Here is a 23,804-nt window from a genome sequence, read left to right as displayed (position 1 = left end):
TGTTGCCCAGGCTGGAGCACAGTGGTGCTAACACAGCTCACTGCAGTCTTGATTTCCCAGCCTCCCGGGTTCGAGCAATTCCCCCCACCTCAGCTTCCCAAGTAGCTGGGACCACAGATGCACACCACCATGCCTGGCTAATTTTTTTAATTTTTTAGAGATGGAGTCTTGCCATGTTGCCCAGGATGGTCTTGAACTCCTGGGCTCAAGCAATCCTCCTGCCTCGACCTCCCAAAGTGCTTTGGTTATAGGTGTGAGCCACTGCACTCGGCTGCAGGTGGCCTTTCTGATCTTGCCTGTAATAAGGGAGGGTGGGAGGTGGATAGAGCCTGAGACATCTTTTTCATTCTCTGCTGGAGCTGAGTAGCAATTTCCCCTTTTAAACGGGCCATGCGTGCAGTCCCCTACCTGGCCATCAGACATTTTCATTGCTCACCTGGCCCCTAGGCATTTGAGTTTCAGACCCCATTGTGTAGTTCTAGTAAAGACTTGCTATAGACGAGTCAGAGGGCTGCAGGCTTTCAACCTTTGTAGAGCAAGGAGTTATTGAATAAATTATGAAGCATCTGGAGATTCTGGGCTCTTAACTGACTACCTGTTTGAAAGTAGGGTCTAGTACATTTTTTTCAGCAGCTCAGTAAATGTTGCCTCTTCTTAAAAAACAAAAAACAAAAACTGGTCTTACTCTGAATTTGCCAAATAGAAATGAGGGGGTGTTTATTTGTGTCATAAAAGGATTTGATTTCTTTAAATAGGAAGCCCTACTATTTTCTTCAAAGTGTTTCAGTTAATGGGAAATTTGATTTGCACAACTTTTCAGAAACACACTGTGTAAAGGAATTACCTGCACCAGAAGCTCATCAGGCTTTTCAAAGTCTGCTCTCAGCTTCTCTGCACATCATGCTGGGGTTCACTTGGCCTATTGATTCTGCCTCAGTGGGGATGGACTATTCATTTCTGTGGGTAATTGGAAGGCTACCTAAAGTGACCTTGTCAATGGTTGGATTGACAAATATCCAGGCTGGTGGAATGTCGGGGGATCAGCCAGGAGCTACATCTACCATGAAGTTGGTTATGTTTTCTCCTTTTTCTATGACTGATAATATTCATTTTTTGGTTCATTTATTCACCAAATATTTATTTACTGAATATCAGTTATGTACCAGGAATTGTAGACACTAGGAGACTAGAGATGAGCTATCTTTATCCCCTTCTGTCTCCAAAGGGGATAAAGATGAATAAGATAATAACTGTTTTTTTCTTTTTTTTGAGACAGAGTCTCGCTCTGTCGCTTAGGCTGGAGTGCAGTGGCGCGATCTTGGCTCACTGCAGCCTCCACCTCTCTGGTTCCAGTGATTCTCCTGCCTCGGTCTCCTGGGTAGCTGGGATTACAGGGGCCCACCACCATACCTGGCTAATTTTTGTATTTTTTGTAGAGAATAACTGATATTTTGGATGTTTGAAAGAAAGGTTGTAGAATAAAACAACTACTTGAAAATGGGAGAAAGTAGTTTCCTAAATATTTCTGGGTCAAAGAATAAATTAAAACTATACTAATAGACCACTTAGAAACTTGATACGATGATGGGACTAAACATAAAACATAGGATGCAGCCAAAACTGTACTTAAAAGAAAGGTTTTCAGCCATAACATCTTTAAATCTTTAATGAAGAGGAATGGGAATAAATTAATTGAGCAGTCAATTCAAGAAGCTTAAAAAAGAACAGTGGATAATATTAGCTGACATTTGTAGAATAGTCATGATATGGTTGGCGTGGTTCTGAGCGTGGAATAACTCATTTAGTTCTGACAACACCACTGTGATATGGGTCCTGTTGTCACTGTCATTTTCCAGAGAGGAAACTGAAGTATAGGAAGATGAGGTAGTGTACCTAGTCTTAGAGTTTGCAAATGATAGACACAGGATGTACACCTGGTCATCAGACTCCAGAATTCACATTCCCAACCAATAAGTAATACAAATACAGGTAAGCAATACAATCACAGATACACAGAACAAAAATAAGTTAAAGTAGCAATTAATAAAGTAGAATAAAACCAGGTAGAGTTGATAAATATAATCATAATCTGCTTCTTTAACATGATAGAATGATAAAAATAGACAAGAAAGAACACAACCTTCTGGAAAAAAAATGAGAGACTACCAACAATGCAATATGAAGAAAGAAAGAGAAAAGGTGTAATATTATCCCAGATAAGATGCTACAGTTTAAACATGTTGAGAAGAACACTGTGGATAATTTCCAAGGAAAATATAAATTCCAAAAGTTAGTTTGAGTAGAGGTGGAAAACTTTCCTCTGTGGTTGACGTGTAGAGAGGGAGAGGGAGGTGAAGCTGGGGAAAGCTCGGGGATGGGGCGAGACTATGCTGTCATCCCTTTACTTTCATGTTGAGTAAAAGGGAAAGGTAAACATGGAACTATGACAAGGGGAAAAGAGAGAATAATAAAAATATTATTTGGGGTAATATGGCTTTCTATCTGGAAAACTCAAAGGAAGCAACTAAAACTCCACAAAAGCTATTTGAGTTTTTTAAAAAATGCTTTAAAATAAATATGCTAACAATCTATTGCTTTCCTATTGTTTTTGTTTGTTTGTTTATTTTGTGTTTTGAGATGGAGTCTCGCTCTGTTGCCCAGGCTGGAGTGCAGTGGTGTGATATTGGCTCACTTCAAACTCCGCCTCCTGGGTTCAAGCAATCTCCTGCCTCAGCCTTCTGAGTAGCTGGGACTACTACAGGCACCTACCACCACGCCCAGCTAATTTTTGTATTTTTAGTAGAGACGGGGTTTCACCATGTTGGCCACGCTGGTCTCAAACTCCTGGCCTCAAGTGATCTGCCTGCCTCAGCCTCCCAAAGTGCCGGGATTACAGGCGTGAACCACTGCGCACAGCTGTTTGCTTTCCTATTTTTAAACAATGACCAGTTGGGGAACAAAATGAAGACATGTCAAATTTACAAGAGCATACAAAAGAATCCCTTAGATGATGCTAAAGGGAAAATGTGTAGGACTTATATGGAGAAAATAAGAGTTCAACAAGGGGACAATCATTTCCTGATGGAAAGACTCATTGTTGTCAAGGCATCAATTATCTTGAATTTAATTTCTAAATTTAACACAATTTCAATCAAAGTCCCAATCATTTTTTGGAGGCTGGGGGTTGACTGAATACAATCCCAATAAAAATTCCATTGGTATTTTTAAAATCTTGATAAACTGATTCTAAAGTTTACTTGGAAGAATAAATGTGCAGTGATAGCCAAGAAAATGTTGAAAATAAGGATAATGCGGGAGGACTTGCCCTGCCAAGATATAACATATTACAGAGCTACTATAATTAAAGCCCATATTGCTATACTAGAAGACAGATCAGTGGCACAGAACAGAAGGCCCAAAGACAGACCCCAGTATATATAATTATTAAACATATAATAAAGTTGGCATTTGAAATCAGTGGGGAAGGGATGAATTATTCAATAAAGGATGCTGGGACAATTGGTTACCTCTTTGGAAAAAAATGGCAAATTGGATTCCCATTTCACATCAGATTCCAAGAAATTACACACGGATCAAACAGTTTAAAGTGGAAATGATGCCATATAAAAGTACAAAAAAACTCCAAAGAGTAATATTTATATGACTTTGGAACATGAAGAAGGCTGTTTGAGGTGTACATGGACTGTCTTTCTTTGTCCAGTTTTCCCTTTTAGTAGTTTAAAAGGAATACATAGTAGTTTTTATATTTTTATGTATTTATTTATTTTTGAAACAGGGTCTCATTATGTCACCCAGGCTGGAGTGCAGTGGTGCAGTCATGGCTCACTGCAGCCCCAACTTCCTGGGCTCAAGCGATCCTCCCACCTCAGCCTCCAGAGTAGCTGGACTGCAGGCATGCACCACCATGTCTGGCTAATCTTTTATTTTTTGTAGAGATGGGGTCTCACTATGTTGCGCAGGTTGGTCTCAAACTCCTGGGCTCAAGTGATCCTCCTGCCTTGGCATCCCAAAGTGCTGGGATTACAGATGTGAGCCACCACACCCGGTTTTTATACTTATTTTTAATCTTTAATTGTTAACACGTATATTTAAACTTACAATGTCCTATATGCAATTTCTCAATCTCTATAATCTTTTGAGGAATATAAGACTCAGCACATTTTAATCTTGTAACCCTCCTGCAACTCCCATTTCTTATGACTTCGCTTTTCTCTACTTCTCTATTTCTTCCTCTGTTGAAAACTTTTCATATTATGGAAAAAATCAAACATATATAAAAGTAACAGATTAGTATAATGCATCCTCATGTGTGCATCACCCAGTTCAGTAATGACCCATCATGATCAATTTCTTTTTCATCTGTAATCCTCCCCTTTCTATCCCCACCTTGGCATACTGAATTATTTTAAATTATTTTATCCATAAAGATTTTAATGTATCCTCAAAGATAAGGATTCTATAACCAAAAAAAAACAAGACCATTATCACACCAAATATTTTTAATTCCCTAATATCAGTAACAATAATTCCCTAATGTCATCAGAAAGTGAGTATATCCATTTCCCTGATTGCCTTATAATTTTTTAAACTATTGGTTTTTTCCAATTAGAATCCAAACAAGGTCCACATGTTAAATTTAGTTGATATAGGTTGATAGGTGCAGCAAACCAACATGGCACATGTATACCTGTGTAACAAACCTGAACGTTCTGCACGTGTATCCCAGAACTTAAAGTAAAATAAAAAAATATTTAGTTGATAATGTTTCTTAAATTCCTTTGAAAATATACGTTTCTTGTCTTATTTTCTCCCCGCTTGCAGTCCTCTCTTGTAGTTTATTTGTTGAAGATACCATATTGGTTGCCTTGTAGTTTTCTACATTCCGGGTATTTGGGTGGGGTTGGGGGGGTAGTGTTTGCTGATCGCATCCCTGTGGTGTCATTTAATATGTTCCTCTGTCACTTGTATTTTCTGTAAATCTGTAGTTGCATCAAGAGACTTGAACCAATCACGTCTGATTATTTGACAAGTGTACTTCATAGGTAGTGAAGTGAGCTTTCCTCTGTAGGCAAGTGGTGTCTTTTTGTGACCTTAGCAACCATAGATGATTGTCACCTAGACTCATTGTGTCACTAGGGATGGCCTTGAGGTTTTCTGTTCTATTTTCATTTACTAAGCATGCACTGTAGAAAGGCTCTGAGCTGGTCCCTGAAGCATGGCACCCATCCTCCAGAAACCCACAGTCTAGAGGTTGTAAAACAAGATTTGAACACCAAGACTGTAAAAGATGATTTGAACAACAACAACAACAAAAAAGTTTTATTTTTGTATACATTCTTTCATTATACCTCCCCCAGAGGGATATAACCTCCAAATAGGGGAGCCATACCATAGATGCATTAAATTCACACCAATTCAAATATGTGTATATATTTATTTGCTTGCAAACTACTAAAGTGACAATGTAAATGTTGCTGCCTATTTTTCCCACTCTTCTATTAGATTGACATTGCTTTTGGTGAGATGGGGCATGAGTCCACCATCCTGTTCCCTCTGTTTCTACATGACCCTCATCGTCTGAACACCTCTCTTAAGTGTGACTCTAGGATTTAAAGATACATATTTCTTATGCATTATGCACCTAAACACAAGCCAACTACTTCATCTGGCACCTGATCCAAGAAACAACATTCTGTTCCAAAATCAATAGAAGACAAGGCACTTTAAGGGATCTTCAAGGGAGTGTAATTTTGAGCATATGGAATCTTTCTAACCCTAGCTAACTTTAGAAGTTTAACTCCTATGCAAGATGAAGCATCTATGTTCCCAAGAGTTTGACTTCAGCAAAGGACAAGCTGCAGAAGCTGACATTATTGTTTATTTTGGCATAAAAGCTTTACTTGTTGGTAAAGTTCAAGTCTAATGATCTCTTCCTCCCTTTCTCTCTCTTCCTCTTCTCCGCTTTCCTTCTTCCCTTCCTCCCACCCTGATTTTCTCTTTTGCAGTTTGCTGCTTTGTGGTGCACAAGCGGTGCCATGAATTTGTCACATTCTCCTGCCCTGGCGCTGACAAGGGTCCAGCCTCTGATGTAAGTAATGGGCATCGATCACTTTTCTCTGTCCACAGTCAATGCTGCCTTGTGATTAAATGTGAGTGAGCATGCTTAGACGAGTAAGTGCGGAAGATCTCACTCTAAGGCATGTGGTGGTCCCTATAGCTTTTGAGACAGTTTTCCTTTTAGTGGAAAACAAAACGAAACAAAACATTTTGAGAGGGGTGTGGCTGGATAGGAAACCAGCTAGTTTGTCTACTATGATTTTGCTAATGTCTTCACTTTGAAAGCTGGAGCATGGAGGGTGATAGGCAGGGGCCTACTTGGTAGTGTGGCTGCAAAAAGGTAGTTTTGGTGGTACTTTGCAGTGCACATTATGGCACTTTGTTAGGGTGTTCTTTCTTTTATTATTATTATTTTATTATTATTATTATTATTTTTTGAGATGGAGTCTTGCTCTGTTGCCCAGGCTGGAGTGCAGTGGAGCAATCTCAGCTCACTGCAAGCTCCACCTCCTGGGTTGATGCCATTCTCCTGCCTCAGCCTCCCAAGGAGCTGGGACTACAGGCACCTGCCACTATGCCTGGCTAATTTTTTGTTTTGTATTTTTAGTAGAGACGGAGTTTCACCATGTTAGCCAGGATGGTCTCGATCTCCTGACCTCGTGATCCGCCCGCCTCGGCCTCCCAAAGTGCTGGGATTACAGGTGTGAGTCACCGTGCCCGGCCTATTATTATTATTTAAGAGACAAAGTCTCTCCGTGTTGCCCAGGCCGGTCTCAAATTCCTGGGCTCAAGCAATCCTCCTGCCTTGGCCTCCCAAAGTGTTGGGATTCCAGGCGTGAGCCAGTGCACCCTGCTTGTTAGGGTGTTCTTAATATCGGGGCCCAGGAATGAGGAGGAAATGAATTTATCCTGCTACCATGAATCTCAAAGTATGACTGCTGCTAGTGGGACAAGAGATGCTTGTAGGTAAAATGTGCACAAAATTTTTGTTTTAATCATTATAAATTGATTTTAATGTGGATTGGGAAAAACGTATCTAGTAGTGGTTTTGCATTTGTGATAAGGATATAGAATTTCCTACCTAAGTAAAGGTATTTAGGTTAAACAAAAGATAAATTGATTTGAGGACAATATTAAGTGAATGACAGTATGGGTGATATAAGGATATGGCAAAAGTTTTGGTACAAATATGTTTAAAGTTTAGGGTACATTGTTTATTGGACTGCCCAGCAGCCATTCACAGCCTTCATCCTTCTGGCAGAGGCCACCTCTCATGCTGGAAGCTAAAAATGCCTGATACTTGCTTTCCCCAGCTCTCTTGTAGCTGCTGAATGAGGATGTGACCCAATCCTGCTAATGGGAACTGAGAGGAAGACCTGGGAAGGAGTCTAGGAAAGATTTTTCCTTTCTGATAAGAGAGAGACACCCCTTCCCTTGTCCTCTTGGGCATTTTTGTGCAAGGATATAATGCTTGGATTTGTGGCAACCCTTTTGGGTCAATGAGGGACACATTGCTGACATCCTGATCATGGCAGAGTGGAAAACTTAAAAAAACCGTGGGTCCATGATGATGCTGATGAGCTGTTGAGACCACTCACAGTCCTTTTATCCCCAAGCTGGATAGATGGGATAAGAAGCTTTTCTTTTGGCTGGGCACGGTGGCTCATGCCTGTAATCCCAGCACTTTGGGAGGCCGAGGCTGGCAGATCATGAGGTCAGGAGATTGAGACCATCCTGGCTAACATGATGAAACCGTGTCTCTACTAAAAATACAAAAAATTAGCTGGATGCGGTGACGGGTGCCTGTAGTCCTAGCTACTCGGGAGGCTGAGGCAGAAGAATGGCGTGAACCTGGGAGGTGGAGCTTGCAGTGAGCGGAGATCGCACCACTGCACTGCAGCCTGGGCAACAGAGCGAGACTCTGTCTCAAAAAAAAGAAAAAGGTTTTTTTCTTTTTCTTTGTTTTTGAACAAAGTCTTACTGTTTGAAGCCTTCTTTTTTATTTTTGCTTTTTTTCTCTTTTGAGACAGAATCTTGCTCTGTTGCCCAGGCCGGAGTGTGATGGCACGATCATGTCCCACTCACTGCAGCTTAACCTTCCTGGCTCAAGCAACCCTCCCACCTCTGCCTCCCAAGTAGCTGGGTCTACAAGTGCATGCCACCACACCTGGCTGGCTAATTTTTTATTTCTTTGTAAAGATAGGTTTTCCCTATGCTGCCCAGGCTGGTCTCGAATTCCTGGGCTGAAGCCCTCCTCCTACCTCGGCCTCCCAAAGTGCTAGAATTACAGGCATGAGTCACCATGCCTGACCCCGGGAGCATTTTTTTACATGCAGCTGAAACTGTCCTAGAGGAGAAGGCTTCCACCATGCACAGTCTTTCACTGCCCAGTAATGAACTGCATTCGGCATACCCCAATGCAGCCATCACCTCTAGTTCTCTTACTTTGTTTCTGCTTTGATTCCCCTGCTTGAAATTTCTCCCATTGGCTTTGTCTCCGTTACTGGTCCTGTTACCCACTTAGACTTGACAGCTGACAGCTTGCCCAAAGTGAGTAGTGACTATCTTCTGTCATTGAATTTCTTTAGCTCCTGCTGGTCTTCTGCAAATGGTCATCTGCCAATTTGCTGCAAACTGGGGTGGGAGTTTGGGGGGCGGGGGGGCATATCTGTTGCCATAGCAACACAAAGATGCTAGACCATATGTTGGATATTCTTTGCTTGGAAAATGTGGTAATTGAGGTTAAGAACTCCAAGAAACATGGAACAACCAAAGTCCTTGAAAATCTGTTTGCAGAGACAAAGTTTGAGACTGTTTGTCATGTTCTCTCAGATCCTATGCTCTAGCCCTTGTAGTGCAATTTCTTCTCTCCTCCCTAGCAAAACAGGCAGGGAAGTTTGGGGAGACTGCCCTACTCAGTATGCAGCTCTGAGTGTTCATGCAGACTGAAACTTGATACTCAACTTGCAGCAGGGAAGATGATGTTTCCCATATTCTATCTATCTACTGAACGTTTCTGTTGCCTAAGACAGAAACTCAGCTCAAACTGACTTATATGAAAAGGAAAATTTTTGGTCCTTGAAATTGAAAAGGCCTAAGGGTTGACCTGGCTTCAGGCACAGTGAATCAAAGTTCTAAATAATGTCCTCACGAACCTGTTTCTCCCTTTCTTGGCTTAGCCTTTGTCTGTGTTGACTTTATTTTCAGGAAGGCTTGTCTCCTATGTGAGCATGGTGGCTGCAACACCTTTAATCTTATATCTTATCAGTGCTGCAGGGCAGTAACAAGAGCTAAAGTCTCATTAGACCACAAATCACATATTGCCAGAAGAATGGGTTATGCTGATTGGCCAGGCCTAGGTATATGCTGCTGTGGTGTGAATGTTTTATTTCTCCAAACTTATATCCTGAAATCCTAACACCCAAGGTATGGTGTTAGAAGGTGGGCCCCTTGGGAGGTGGTCACTTCATGGGGGAAGAACCTTCATAAATGAGATAGTGCCCCTATAAAAAAGACCCCAGAGATATCCCTCACCCCTTCCACCATGTGAGGTTGCAACGAGAAGACGGTTGTCTATGAGAAAGTGAGCTCTCACCAGAGACTGAATCTTCCAGTGCCTTGATCTTGTACTTTCTAGCCTCCAGAACTGTGAGGAATAAGTTGATCATTTAAAAACCACTCAGGTTTTGGTATTTTGTTACAGCAGCCAGAAGGGACTAGGACAGAAAATTTTGGTACTAAGAGTGTATAGAGGAAGAAAATTTTAAGGATGGGTTTTCTGAATTGGTTTTGGGGATTTGGCAATTGGCTGCCAAATCTGATTAGATTTAAGAATGCTGATTACCCTATTTCGAGTAGTAAAGAGAGCCTGGATGGTCCATGGCATGATCTGTTTATAGAGATACACAAATCATCTGCATTGGATACTTCTAATCAACCATTTATAAGAAGCAAGGAGCCAAGTGATTCGATATATGATACCCAAACACTTTTGGAAAACTAAGGCATATAATTACTTGCTCCTAATGTCTCTGGACAAAGTGGAGAAAGAAAAAGATGAGCTCAGGGATTTGAATTCCCAGCTCAAAGTGTTTCATAAACGATCTAAGAGCTTCTAGGTGTGCCCTGAAGGAGAGCCTTCTAGCCTGTAGCTGCAGGGCTGAAATTTCTGAAAATTAAATGCACAACCTCCTCCTGCAATTGGCTGAATTATAATGCAAATTGGACTCCCCACCACACAGGGTGTCTGCTGTAAAAGCAAGGGCAAGGGCATTGATCAGAAAAGAATGGGATCCCATAAGGTGGGAAGACTCTGATGAAGACCCTGCTGAAGCTGGGGACATTGAGCCCCTAAATTCTGACAAGTCTTTTTTACCAGTGAAGTAGCCTCCTTACCTCCAGCAAAAGTGTCATCCCCACTCAGGGTGGCATTGGCCTTTCCACCTTGTCTAAGGGAACTAACCCTGCATTGTCCTAGGAAACAGTAATGGCTTTCCCTGAGGCAGTTGCCATGCCAGACAATGCTGATTCTTCTCAGCATCCAATCCCACCACCCCTTCAAGTCCTAGCAGACTCCTAAAGGTGAGATGCACAGTGTGACTCATGGGGAGGTATGCTATACCCCAAAAGAACTATTTGAGTTTCTAATTTATACAAGCAGAACCATAGGGAATATGCATAGGAATGATATTAAGGGGGTAGGATAATGGTGGAAGTAACATGAAGTTGGATCAGGCGGAATTTATTGATAGAAGTTCACTAAGCAGAGATTCTGAATGTAATGTTCCAGCTTAAGGAGTTAGGAAGAGCTCTAACAGTTTAGCTGGTTGGCTGAAACATGGATTAAAAGATGGCCTATCATGAGTGAGTTGGAGATGCCTGACCTCCCCTGGTTTAATGTAGAGGAAAGGATTCAAAGGCTTAGGGAGATTAGAATGCTAGAGTGGATTTGTCATTTAATACCTGCTCACCCATGCTGGGAAGGTCAGACATACCTTTCAGAAAGGTATGTCTCTCTCAATAGTTTGAGAAATAAATTTGTGAGGGGAGCCCCAGCTCCCCTTTAAGAGTTCTGTGATCCCTCTTCTCTATAGACCAAACCTTACTATGGGAACCACAGCCACTTAATTGGAAAACTTAAATGCAATGGGAATAATTGGGTCCTGGAGTATCGGGGCCGTTTGGTGGCACTCAACTGTTAAAGACAAGGTGGGTGCGGTTACCTTAATGGATCGCAGAGTTAAACCAACAATCAGAATAACCTGACTCATGCATACCTATGGCACTGCCTAATCATGGTGTTGCTAGAAGTGAAATAGGTGGGAAGCCTACTGAATTCTTACTTGATCTGTATAAGCAGAAAAATTCTAGGTGAAGTGAACAGAAGTCTAACTTGAATCATAAAAACAGAGAATCATAGCCCCTCAATCCATTCCCAGACTTGAGCCAGTTTAGACCCAGAACCCTTTGAATGAAAGGGAGGTAAAGTTTCCTTGAGAAAGCGATTATACTGCTAAAAGTTTATCTGTTAATCTTTCTCCCAGCCTTCCCCAAAGGGACCTACTGCTTTTTATCAGGATAACTGTGCACTAGAGAAAAGGAAATGATCAGACCTTTTGGGGACTACTGAACACTAGTTCTGAACTGACACTGATTCTAGGAGACCTAAAATGTCACTTGGCCCTCCAGTCAGAATAGGGGCTTATGGTGGTCAGGTGATCAATGGAATTTTAGCTCAGGTCTGTCTTACAGTGGATCCAGTGGGTCCCCAAACCCATCCTGCAGTTATTTCTCCAGTTCCAGAATGGATAATTAGAATAGACATACTTAGCAGTTGGCAGAATCCCCATACTGGTTCTTTGACCTGTAGAATGAGGCCTACTATGATGGGCGAAGCCAAGAGGAAGCCATTAGAACTGCCCCAACCTAGGAAAACAGCCAACCAAGAGCAATACTACAACCTTAGAGGGATAGCAGAGATCACTGCCATCATCAATGACTTGAAAGACGCAGAGGTAGTGATTCCCACCATATCCCTCATTCAGCTCTCTTATTTGGCTTCTGCAGAAGACGATGAATCTAGAAGAATGTCAGTGGATAATCATAAGCTTAACCAAGTGATCACTCCAAGTGTAGCTGCTGTATCAAATGTGGTTTCATTGGTTGAGCAAATTAATACATCCTCTGGTAGCTAGTATGTAGCTATTGATTTATCAAATGCCTTTTTCTCCATCTCTGTCCATAAGACCCACCAGAGCAGTTTTATTGCAGCTGGTAAGGCTAGCAATACACCTTCACTGTCCTACTTCAGGGGTATATCAACTCTTCAGTCCTATGTCATAATTTAGTTTGCAGGGATCTTGATCATTTTTTCCTTTCACAAGCTATGACAGTGGTCCTTTACATTGATGACATTATGCTGATTTGTCCTAGTGAATGAGAAGTAGCAACTACTCTAGACATTGGTAAGACATTTGTGTGTTAGAGGATGGGAAATAAATCCAACTAAAATTTAGGGACCTTCTTCCTCAGTGAAATTTCTAGGGGTCAGTGGTGTGTAACGTGTTAAGATACCCCTTCTAACGTGAAGGATAAGTTGTTGCATCTGGACCCTTCTACATCCAAGAAAGAGACAGATGGCCTACTGGGCCTACTTGGATTTTGGAGGCAACACATTCCTCATTTGAGTGTGTCATACTGGCCTACTCACGAAGGGACCCCAAGAGCTTCTGGTTTTCAGTAGGGCCCAGAACAGTAGAAGGCTCTGCAACAGGTCCAGACTGCTGTGCAAGCTGCTTTGCCACTTGGGCCATATGACCCAGCAAATCCAATGGTGGTTGGTTAGTGGCAGAGAGGGATACTGTGTGGGGCCTTTGGCAAGCCTCTATAGGTGAATTGCAGCACAAGCATTTAAGATTTTGGAATATGGTCCTGCCATAATCCACAGAGAACTAGTTTCCTGTTAAGAGACAGCTCTTGGCCTGCTACTGGGCCTTCGTGGAAACCGACGATTTGACCATGGGCCACTAAATTGCCATATGACCTGAATTGCTCTTCATTAACTGGGTCTTATCTAAACCACTGAGCCATAAAGTTGGGCATGCACAGCAGCACTTCATCATCAAATGGAAGTGGTATGTATGTGATCAATCCTGGGCAGGCTCTAAAGGCACAAGTACGATACATGAAGAAATGGCCTGGATGCCCATGCTCCCCACTCTTGCTACCCTGCCTTCTCTCTCCCAACTTGCACCTTTGGGCTCATGAGGAGTTAGTTCCCTATGATCAGTTGACAGAGGAAGGGAAGACTAGGACCCAGTTTACAGATGTTTCTGCACGGTGTGCAGATATCACCCAGAAGTGGACAGCTACAGCACTGTAGTCACTTCAGGACATCCCTGAGGGATAATAGTGAAGGGAAATCTTCTCGGTGGGCAGAAATTTGAGCAGTGCACCTGATTGTGCACTTTACTTGGGAGGAGAAGTGGCCATACATGTGACTATATCCTGATTCATGGGCTGTAGCCAATTATTTGACTGGATGGGCAGGGACTTGGAAGGAATATGATTGAAAAAATTTGTGACAAAAAAGTGTGGGGATGAGGTGTGTGGATAGACATCTCTGAGTGGGCAATAAACATGAAAATATTTGTGTCCCAGGTGAATGCTTACCAAAGGGTGACCTCAGCAGAGGAGGATTTTAATAATTGACTGGATAGGATGACCCGTTATTTGGATACCAGGCAGCCTCTTTCCCCAGACACCCTGTCATCACACAATGGGCTCATGAACAAAGTGGCCATGGTGGCAGGGATGGAGATTATGCATGGGCTCAGCAGCATAGACTTCCACTCACCAAGGCCGACCTGCCTACGGCCACCGCTGAGTGCTCAATCTGCCAGCAGCAGAGACCAACACTGAGTTCCTGATATGGCACCATGCCTAGGGGTTATCAGCCAGCTACCTGGCGGCAGGTTGATTACATTGGACCCCTTCCATTATGGAAGAGGCAGCATTTTATCCTTATGGAAATAGACATGCTGGATACAGATTTGCCTTCCCTGCATACAGTGCTTCTACTGAAACTGCCATTCATGGACTTAGAGCATGCTTTATTCACTGTTATGAAATTCCATACAGCATTGTGTTTGATCAAAGAAATCACTTCAAAGCCAAAGAGGTGGGCAATGAACTCACACTCATGGAATTCACTGGTCTTACCATGTTCCCCATCATTCTGAAGCAGCTGGCTTGATAGAATGGTGGAATGGCCTTTTGAAGACTCAGTTATGTTGCCAGCTAGGTAGCAACACCTTGCATGCCTAGGTGGGATTCTCCAGAAGGCTATATATGCTCTGAATCAGCATCTAGTATATGGTGCTTTTTCTCTGATAGCCATAAATTTATGGATCTGGGAATCAAGGAAGTGGAATGGGAGTGGTACCACTCATTATTACCCCTAGTAATTTTACCACCAGCAAAACTTTTGTTTTCTTTTCCCATGACTTTATGCTCTCCCAGCGTGGAGGTCTTAGTTCCAGAGGGAGGAATACTTTCAGCAGGAGACAGAACAATGATTCTATTGATAGTTAAGACTGCCACCCAACCACTTTGGGGTTCCCATGCCTCTGAGTTAACAGGCCAAGAAGGAAGTTAGGAAGTTGGCTGGAGTGATTGATCTGGACTACTAAGGGGAAATTGGACACTACTCTACAATGGAGAAAAGGAAAAATGTGTCTGGATACAGGAGCTCCCTAAAGGCATCTCTTAGTATTACCATGACCTGTGATTAAGATCAATGAAAAACTACAACTCAATACAGGCAAAACTATGAATGGCCCATACCCTTTAAGAATGAAGGTTTGGGTCACCCTGCCAGGTAAGGAACCACCACCAGCTGAGGTGCCCACTGAAGGTAAAGGGAATACAGAATAGGTAATAGAAGAAAGTAGTTACAAATACCAGCTATGACCATGTGACCAGTTACAGAAACAAGGACTGTGATTGGCATGATTATTGGCATTATTTTGTTATGGATATGTTTGTGTGTATATATACATATGGTAAGCAAATATCTTTGTTTTCTTTGCTCTTTTAGTTCTTTATCATGTAACGTAAGATGTATTGACTTTATATCAGTATTTAAGTATTGTTAATTTTGTGTCTTAGTATTTAAGTTATAGGATACCAGGACAAGAGGAATCATTACTCAAGGACTTCATCTCCTTTTCTGGGGAGGGGATTATTGCATTTTCAGTTGTACAAAGTCTAATTGTATCACATCAGGTGGAATTATGTCCTTGTTATTCTTTATTTGGAGGTTCTTTATTTAAGAAGGTGTGTATGGATGCCAAGTTGAGAAATGGTGGACTTGTGATGGTTAATTTTGCACATGCAGTTAACCTTGACTGGGCTAAGGGGTACCCAGATAGCTGGTAATACATGATTTCTGGGCATGTCTGAAATGATAATTTCAGAAGAAATTATCATTTGAATCAGTAGACTAAGTAGAAAAATTGCCTTCATTGACATAGGCAGACACAATCTAATCTGTTGAGTACTCAAATAGAACAAAAAGGCAGAGGAAGGGTAAATGCACTGTCTCTTTTTGAGCTGGAACATTAATTTTTTCCCGCCCTTGGGTGTTGGTGCTCCAGGTTCTCAGTCCTTCAGACCTGGACCAGGACCTACTCCATTGGCACCTATGGTTCTCAGGTCTTTGGGCTCATATTTCAAACATTGGATTAAACTATACCCCTGGCTTTCTTGGTTCTCTGGCTTGCAGATGGAAGACTGTAGGACTTCTTGGCTTCCATAATTGTGTACACCAATTCACGTTATTGGTTTTTTTTTTCTCTGGAGAACCCTGACTAATACATTGTGCCTACACCTGTAGATGAGGGCCTGTGTGCCCATTCCATGGATTGAGAGTGGGGAAGAGGTAGTTTCTCCGAGGAAAGCTAGAGAAACAGTATTGTGTCCTGGTTAAAATCACAGATTATGGAGCCAGCATTCCTAGCCTCAGATCTGTGTGACCTTGGACAAATTACTTAAATCCATTTATGCCTTAGATTCCTCAGCTAAAAAATGAGTAAAATAATAGTTTCTACTTGATAGCATTGTTATGAGTATCAAATACATAGATATCTGTAAAAGCACTTAGGACAGTGTCTGGTGCATGGCAAGAGCTATATGTGTGATGATGATGATGATGACAATGACAATGAATAACAGTGCACACATGCTGGGCAGCCAGCAAGGACAGGTGTCTTGTCAGACAGAACAGGAAAGGGTGAAGAATGAGCAGGTTCTCTGTCTGCCACCTGGCAGTCCTTCCTAGAAGTGTGGAGGCTCTGTAAGTGGCATGAGACCCCTCTCTGTATGAATGAAGGAGTGCAGCCATTCATTGCCTTGAGCATGAGGAAAGCAGGAAGTACTCCCTGCAGCCAGCATGCATAGGATTTGGCAGCCTACCTGAAATGATTCTATCTCTGGATACAGTTCCAAAAAGGTCGGTTGGCACCAAGGATGATGAATTGGTCCAGACACCTGAACTGGCTTGACTCAGTTCATTGACCTTTTTCTGCTCATGGTTGGAGGCATGATTAAAGACCTAGCCACACCTGCTTGCCCACCTGGCCAGACTCCTTTAGCTGCCCCTGATACTCATGCAGGTATGGAGGGGTGCCCTCTCCTTCTGCATGACCTTGGAGGAACTGGTGTGCAGCAAGTTCACGAAGCAGAAACACACAGGCGGTGACCTTGGACAAGGCTCCATCCACGATAAAGGATGTGCTGGGATGCGTCCTCTACCCTCTGCTATTCCAAGCCCAGTCTGAACCAGGCAATATTATGGATATTAGTAGAGCTTTGTGCTGTTGCCAATATCCTACAGATATGTTCACATCATATCACATTGAGGCGATTTTATGAACCAGGCACTGTCCCGTGAACCTAGCTACTGAGCCAACCATTCAATACCAATGAGAATAGACAACATTTATGGGCACTTGCCATTGGAGGACCACAAAGCGTGGCAGAGTTCATGGATGATACTCCTGGTCACCCACAGTCATCCTTCTTGTTCTTGATCTCACCAGGTAGGAAATCCTCAATTCATCTGTCTCTTGTACCTCTTAGAGAGATCAGGTCTCTGGTACTGTCATAAGCATTACTTATGGACATTATAGGTTATTCAGCACTGGGAATACTGACCACATACACAGCCTCCTGTGACATCTCAGAACAAGAAACAGAGGAGTTGTCTCTGAGGGTTGGGACTAGGGTGAGTCAAGTGAGGTACTTTCCCTGGGCACAGTTTAAGGGGTTCTTGTCCGTGTCTGTGGATAGCTGGTTGGTTGGCTAGCGGGTGGGTGATCTAAGATGGCCCTTTTCACATGACTGACAACAAGCAGGTTGTAGGCCTGTGTGCGTTGGCTCTCGTCCATGTGGCCTCATCCTCCATCCAACTGGTTAGCTCTGGCTTGTTCACATGGTGGTTTCCAGGCTCCATGAAGAGCAAGAAAGCATCCCCCAATGCTTTTTAAGCCTTTGTATCATGTTTGCTAATGTCCTACAAAGCTAGTCTCTGGCCAAGTCCAGATTCAAGTGGTAGAAAAATAGATTCCAGTGCCTCATTGGAGAGGAAGTATCTATGGTTAATCTATTGCAGATCCTGTTAACCCAAGAGGCCACAGCAGAACAGAACCCCTGGAGACCATCACACTGGACTTTATAAAAATCTGCATGTTATAGTGTGGCTCAGAGTCGTAGATGGCCTCATCAAAAGAATGCACCTGATTTATTCCCTGCCTCAATTGCCAGTGGACTTAACCACCTCTAGCTACAAGTGGTTAATGTGGCGGTTTATTGATCATGTCAGTGGTGGTTAAGAGTATGGACTCTGAAATCAGACATACCTGAATTTGAGTCCTGATTCTGCCCAGATACTCATTAGGAAAATTTGGGCATGTCGTTCGACTTCTCTATGCCCTAGTTTCCTCATATGTAAAATAGGATGCTAGTACCAACCACATAGGTTTATAGTGATAATTTAAAAAATATTTAAAATGAGAAAAAGTTCACAAACAAAAGACAAATGAATTTCAAAGCCCTTACATGAAAGCGCTTGGCACAGTGCATAGTAAGCCCTTGGTACATGTAGCTAAGGCCATTTCCATTGCTCCACCTAGGTCCATAATCAACAATATACTGAAAATTCTCTACATTCTTCCACCCAGAGCATGCCCTTATGAGGTGATTACGGTTTCCATTTCCATTACTTCACACAAACCTCAAATTCTGTGATGCAGTGCTAAGAAAAGAACTCAAACTTTGAAGCCAGAAAATGCTGGTGTCAAATTCCAAATGGTCTCTGCTATGTATTGCTCCAATGACCTTGGGAAAATAACTTTAAGTTCTGTGACCCTTAGTTTATATCTTTAAAATAGAGAAAATAATACCTAAGTAAAGCGTTTTTTTTTTTTTTTTTTTGGTAACTGTTCAATAGGAGACTGCTTGAACCACACCTAGAATAGTGTCTGGCACAAAGAAGGCACTCAATACATGGTTTTAAAATCATTATTAATGTCTGGAGGAGCCTCTCCTGCTCTATAAGGGATACAGGTTACCCTCTGACCTGCCAAGAAATAATAGCTAATAATAATAGCTAACTTTATTGAACAGGGGCTCTGGGCAGGCAGTACAAAAGGACTCTTTGTCTGGTTTGTCTAAAGATACTTTTTTCAACATTTTATGGCTTTAGAAATAATTTCTTACAATTTATAGTCAAGTTACTGAGTAAAACCCACTGTTAGGTCCTGTGCTCTCCTAATTCCATCGCTAAATCAGGTCAATTAAAGATGGTAGACACTAATGTTGACCTTATCCTTTTGATCAAGTCTCACTTTGCAATAAGATAGATTAAAAATCATAAACTTGTTAAACTTGTTAAATGTTGAAGATTTGATAAAACAGAAATGAAAGTATTAAATGTGTGTATACATTAAAGTATGTAAATAAGTAAGAACATGTTTGAAAATCTGGTTGAAATGGATGATTTTCTTGTAAAATTGTCAATTTTGTCTCAAAAAGAAATTGAAAACCAGAATAGGCAAATAACCGAGAAAGAAATGAAAACATTATTCAAGGACCTTTTATTCCCGTAAAACCCCAGACAAATATGTTTCGTGGGTAAAACTTCTTAAATTTTAGAGCAATGAAGAATTTCTGTTCATTTAAAATTGTACCTGATTACAAAGAAGAAACAAAGCTTTACAATTTTTTTTAAATGAAAGTGAGAGAACTCTAGCTCAAATTAGTGGTAGGAAAAGAGGGCCCATTGACTCCTGAGAAGGACGTTGGGAGTGGAGTAAGAGCTTCAGGACCAAGAACCTCAAAGGCTGGAACTGAAGCTCCAGTACTTGCAAGATGCTTTTCCATTTTCTGCTTTATTGGTTAGTTATTTTGCTCTGTAACAAACCATTCCAAAATTTAGTGGCTTGAAACATCAGTTATTTGTGGTTTCTCATGATTGTGTGGGTTACTTGGGTGATTCTTCTGACCTGGGTTTATTCGGGTGATCCCTGCTGGGCTCTGTCCTGGGTCTTGGTCAGCTAGTGGCTGGGCTAGGGCTGGATTACCTAGAACAGCCTTGCTAACATTGACTGAGGGCTGGCAGGCTGTCGATCCGGGCGTTTCATTTTTCCTCCATGCGTCTTCTTTTCCTCCACCAGGCTAGCTTAGTTTCACGGTCCCAAGCATGGCAAGAGAGGGAAATCCCAAAACACAGATGTGTGTGTGTGTGTGTGTGTGTGTGTGTGAAATGGAGTCTCATTCTGTTACCCCGGCTAGAGTGCAGTGATGTGATCTCGGCTCACTGCAACCCTCCCAGATACAAGTGATTCTCCTGCCTCAGCCTCCTGAGTAGCTGGGATTATAGGCATCCACCACCATGCCTAGCTAATTTTTGTATTTTTAGTAGAGACGAGGTTTCACCATGTTGGCCAGCTGGTTTTGAACTCCTGACCTCAAGCGTTCTGCCTGCCTCAGCCTCCCAAAGTGCTAGGATTACAGGCGTGAGCCACCGTGCCTGGCCAGCATAGGTGTTTTTTAAGCCTTTGTTTGTGTCACAGTGGTTATGGACAAGACCAGATTTGAGGGTGGAGAAACAAACTTCATCTCTGGATGGGAAGAATAGCAAAGTCATACGACCAAGGAGCGTGCAGGGGTGGGAGACACCATTGTGCAGTCTACCACACTGACCCTCATCTGCTGTGCCAGATGCCTCGTTTGCCCTTCCAATCCACTCTGCTTTCTCTGAGAGACTGAGCCATAGTGACTGCTTCAACTGGGGCTCCCTTACCCTCTGACCTGACCTCTGGTTGGACTCAAGGGGAGGGGCTAATAGGAGACTTGGGGAGGGGAAAGAGTGAGACCCTCCTCGGGTTAGTCAGTATTTATTATGGAGTCATCTTCACTCTACCTTTTGACTATAGCTTGCTGCTCCTCTACAGATAATCTTCTCTATATAATTCTCTGCTTCTGGGTTCCAGGAGCTACTCCCTTCCTTTGTCCCCTGGCTCTTACTAGCCTCCAGTCCCTTATACTTTCCCAACACCATGCCCACACCTTTAGAAACAGTCCTTTCATTGAACCTTCCTTAAACACTCTTCACTTGAGTATGCCATCTGTTTCCTGTGGGGCCCCTGACTGATGCATCTGCTTTGTCTTGCCTCATTTGCTCCTGCTGTAGATGGAACATGTCTGCAAACATTGTTACAGTTGACCCCATGGAAAGATGGCAACCCTAGTGGAGGAATTAGCCTTCTTCCTGCATTCATTTTTTTTTTTTTGAGACAGAGTCTCGCTCTGTTGCCCAGGCTGGAGTGCAGTGGTATGATCTCAGCTCACTGCAACCTCCACCTCCTGAGTTCAAGCAATTCTCCTGCCTCAGCCTCCCAAGTAGCTGGGACTACAGATGTGCACCACCACGCCCAGCTAATTTTTGTATTTTCAGTAGAGATGAGGTTTCAGCATATTGGCCAGGCTGGTCTCGAACTCCTGACCTCAAGTGATCTGCCTGTCTTGGCCTCTCAAAGTGCTAGGATTACAGGTGTGAGCCACTGCACCCAGCCATCTTCCCTGCATTCATAATTGATCTCAGAAAAGGTTCTGATGGGGTTGGTTCTCTATCACTGGGAGAACGAACTCTTAAAACCTCAGACCTGGATCCCATGGCATCCCTTTCACCCAGGAGCAGTGTATGTTATAAGAAGAGTGAAGGAGAAACTTTGATGTGCTGATGAAATTAATAACTAATTATTATAAGCCTGCTTAACCACAATAACCGGTGTTACCTAGTAAAGTTGGCATAAAAAGTAAACTACAAGCCAGTCTCACACAAGAGTCTAGATGAACATATCCCAAATAAAATAGTGAATGCTATTTTATTGTTGTCACAGACATTATTGGTTCAAATAATGTGGAGGAAACAATCTGGAGATGAAACGACAAAGGAAATCATGATCAATATAACAAAATATAGGAATAAAGATAAAAATATGCCAGCAAGGAACCGTGAAATCTGGAAAGCATAAATTTAGATGGTAGAAGTGATAGCAGAATGTTACCCAACCAATGTAAATGGATTGAAATTCTCTACTGAAAGGCAAAGACTATGAGATTGGATGAGCAATGTACAACTCTTGGCAGTGTATAAAAGATGCTTAAAGCACAGGTTTTAAAAATAAAAGGGACGAAAGTATATCGTGAAAATACACATATAAAAATGAAACATGGTCTTAATAATAATATCAAAAGAAATAGGACTCAAAACAAAAAGCATTAACAGGGGCAGGTGTCCCAGCAGATCACTTGAGCTCAGGAGTTTGAGACCAGCCTGGGCAACATGGCAAAACCAAGTCTCCACAAAAAAAAAAAAAAAAAAAAAAAAATAGCGAGGCATGGTGGCATGCACCTGTAGTCCCAGCTACTCAGGAGGCTGATGTGGGAGGATCACTTAAGCCTGGGAGGAGGAGGCTGCAATGAGCTGTGATTGCACCACTGCACTCCAGCCTGGGCAACAGAGTGAGATTCTGTCTCAAATAAACAAAACTAAACAAAAACATAAAACAGAAGTAAGGAGAAAACATGAACTCTAATACATTACTGGTGAGTGGCAAATTAGTATATGTTTTCTAAAGAGCAAATTTTCCTTACATATCGAGAGCTTTAAACACGTTTTTGATATAAGAGATTTATCTAGAGTGATATTCATTGCATCAGTATTTATAATATCAAAAATTTGAAAATGATCCAAGTTGCTACCAATTAGAGTTTATATAAGTAAAATATATTACACTCATATGGTGGAATGCTGGCCAGTGATTCAGTGTCACAGTGTCTGGGGATAAGGGGAATGTTCTGTGTCTTGACTGGGATGGTGCCTATACAGGTGTACACATTTTTCAAAACTCATCAAACTGTGTGCTTAAACTCTGTACATTACTGTATGTAAATTATACTTTAATAAAAAGTCACAGTGATTAAAATGCCATTGGCCTGGGAATGCAGTCATAATATATTGCTAAATGAAAAAAAAAAAAAGCAGACAAAACATTAGGTCAGGTATGATAGATTTAAAAATATAAAAATATATACACATGTAAAGCCAAAGGCCACATTCCCTAAATAAATTTTCATAAATACTCAATTCTGTTCACTGTCTTATTCCAGACTTGTTACCTGCAGAGCTCTGAAGGTCACTTTGGGATGTTCTGTAGCTGGTTTCTCCAGTTTTGTTTGTTTCTGGGGCCACTTCACCTCTAGTGCAGACTCAGGTTTCCCACTTAGTTCGGTGAGGACCAAACTTGAGTGGTGGTTCCGGCATAATCGGGAGTCACTTACAGTTCCTTCCAAATGTGGTTACTCTTGAGGTCCTCCATCAGCTGGGAGTCAGCTCAGTTCCTGGACTGAGCATCTTCAGGTGCTTCTAATAAGATTCTGGCCTCTGATAAGTCTTGACTTCAATTCACTTTTGGCCCCAGAGAAGGGGAGTCCTGGCTCTGCCAACAAGGCTCTGTCCGTTTCCTGCCTCAGTGTGAGTGGCAGGAAGACCACCTTGATCTTCAGGGCAAAGGCTCGCTTCCTCCTCTTGGTGTCATCCGGTCTCCTTGGCTCAGTAAAGCAACATAACAGTCGAGTGCACTTTTCTCAACGCCTGGTTTGTTCTGTCTTACGTAACCCCGAGTGGGGACACCCACAGTGAATTTTCAAAAATAATGCTCCTGCCAGGGAGCGAAGCAACAATGAGGGTTGAACATCTCTCTTGGGATGACCATCACCTAGACCAAAAGACCCATTTGCATCTCTCAAGGATAAGTAATGTCAGGGGCAATTTAGTCTAAATGGTATAGTCTCCACCTCCCTTCCTCCCTTCCTCCCTTCTTCCCTCTCTCACTTATCTATTATCTCCCTACATCTGAAAGTGCACCATCCTGCTGAAATCACATCCTGTTCACATAACACTGCAGTCCATAGCTTCTGCATCCACACAGAAGTTCTCCTGGGAGCTACCAAATGCCAAGAGGATGCCTTAGAAGGAGTCTGGAGATACTCGAGGATTGGCCTCTCTAGCTCAGAGGTTATACTGTCATCAAATGTCTAAAGAGCTCTTGTATAGATTTTTTGTGGTGTAGTTCTAAAGGAGAATTAGGACTGAGGTCCAT

General features: G+C 42.3%; 1 protein-coding gene across 4 annotated transcripts in view; it reads left to right on the top strand.

Annotated features, from left to right (window-relative positions):
• PRKCB (protein kinase C beta) overlaps positions 1–23,804 on the top strand; it is a 387,670-nt gene that overhangs the window by 150,030 nt on the left and 213,836 nt on the right. For all 4 annotated transcript variants that reach the window (XM_055232747.2, XM_055232748.2, XM_055232749.2 and 1 more), the window contains one exon: positions 6,027–6,109. In XM_055232747.2, the coding sequence (XP_055088722.1) occupies positions 6,027–6,109 (83 nt within the window). The remainder of the gene's footprint in view (positions 1–6,026; positions 6,110–23,804) is intronic.

The sequence above is a fragment of the Symphalangus syndactylus genome, chromosome 11 (assembly GCF_028878055.3).
Source record: "Symphalangus syndactylus isolate Jambi chromosome 11, NHGRI_mSymSyn1-v2.1_pri, whole genome shotgun sequence".
Classification (NCBI taxonomy): Eukaryota; Metazoa; Chordata; class Mammalia; order Primates; family Hylobatidae; genus Symphalangus; species Symphalangus syndactylus.
This window is presented reverse-complemented; position numbering and strand designations above follow the sequence as displayed.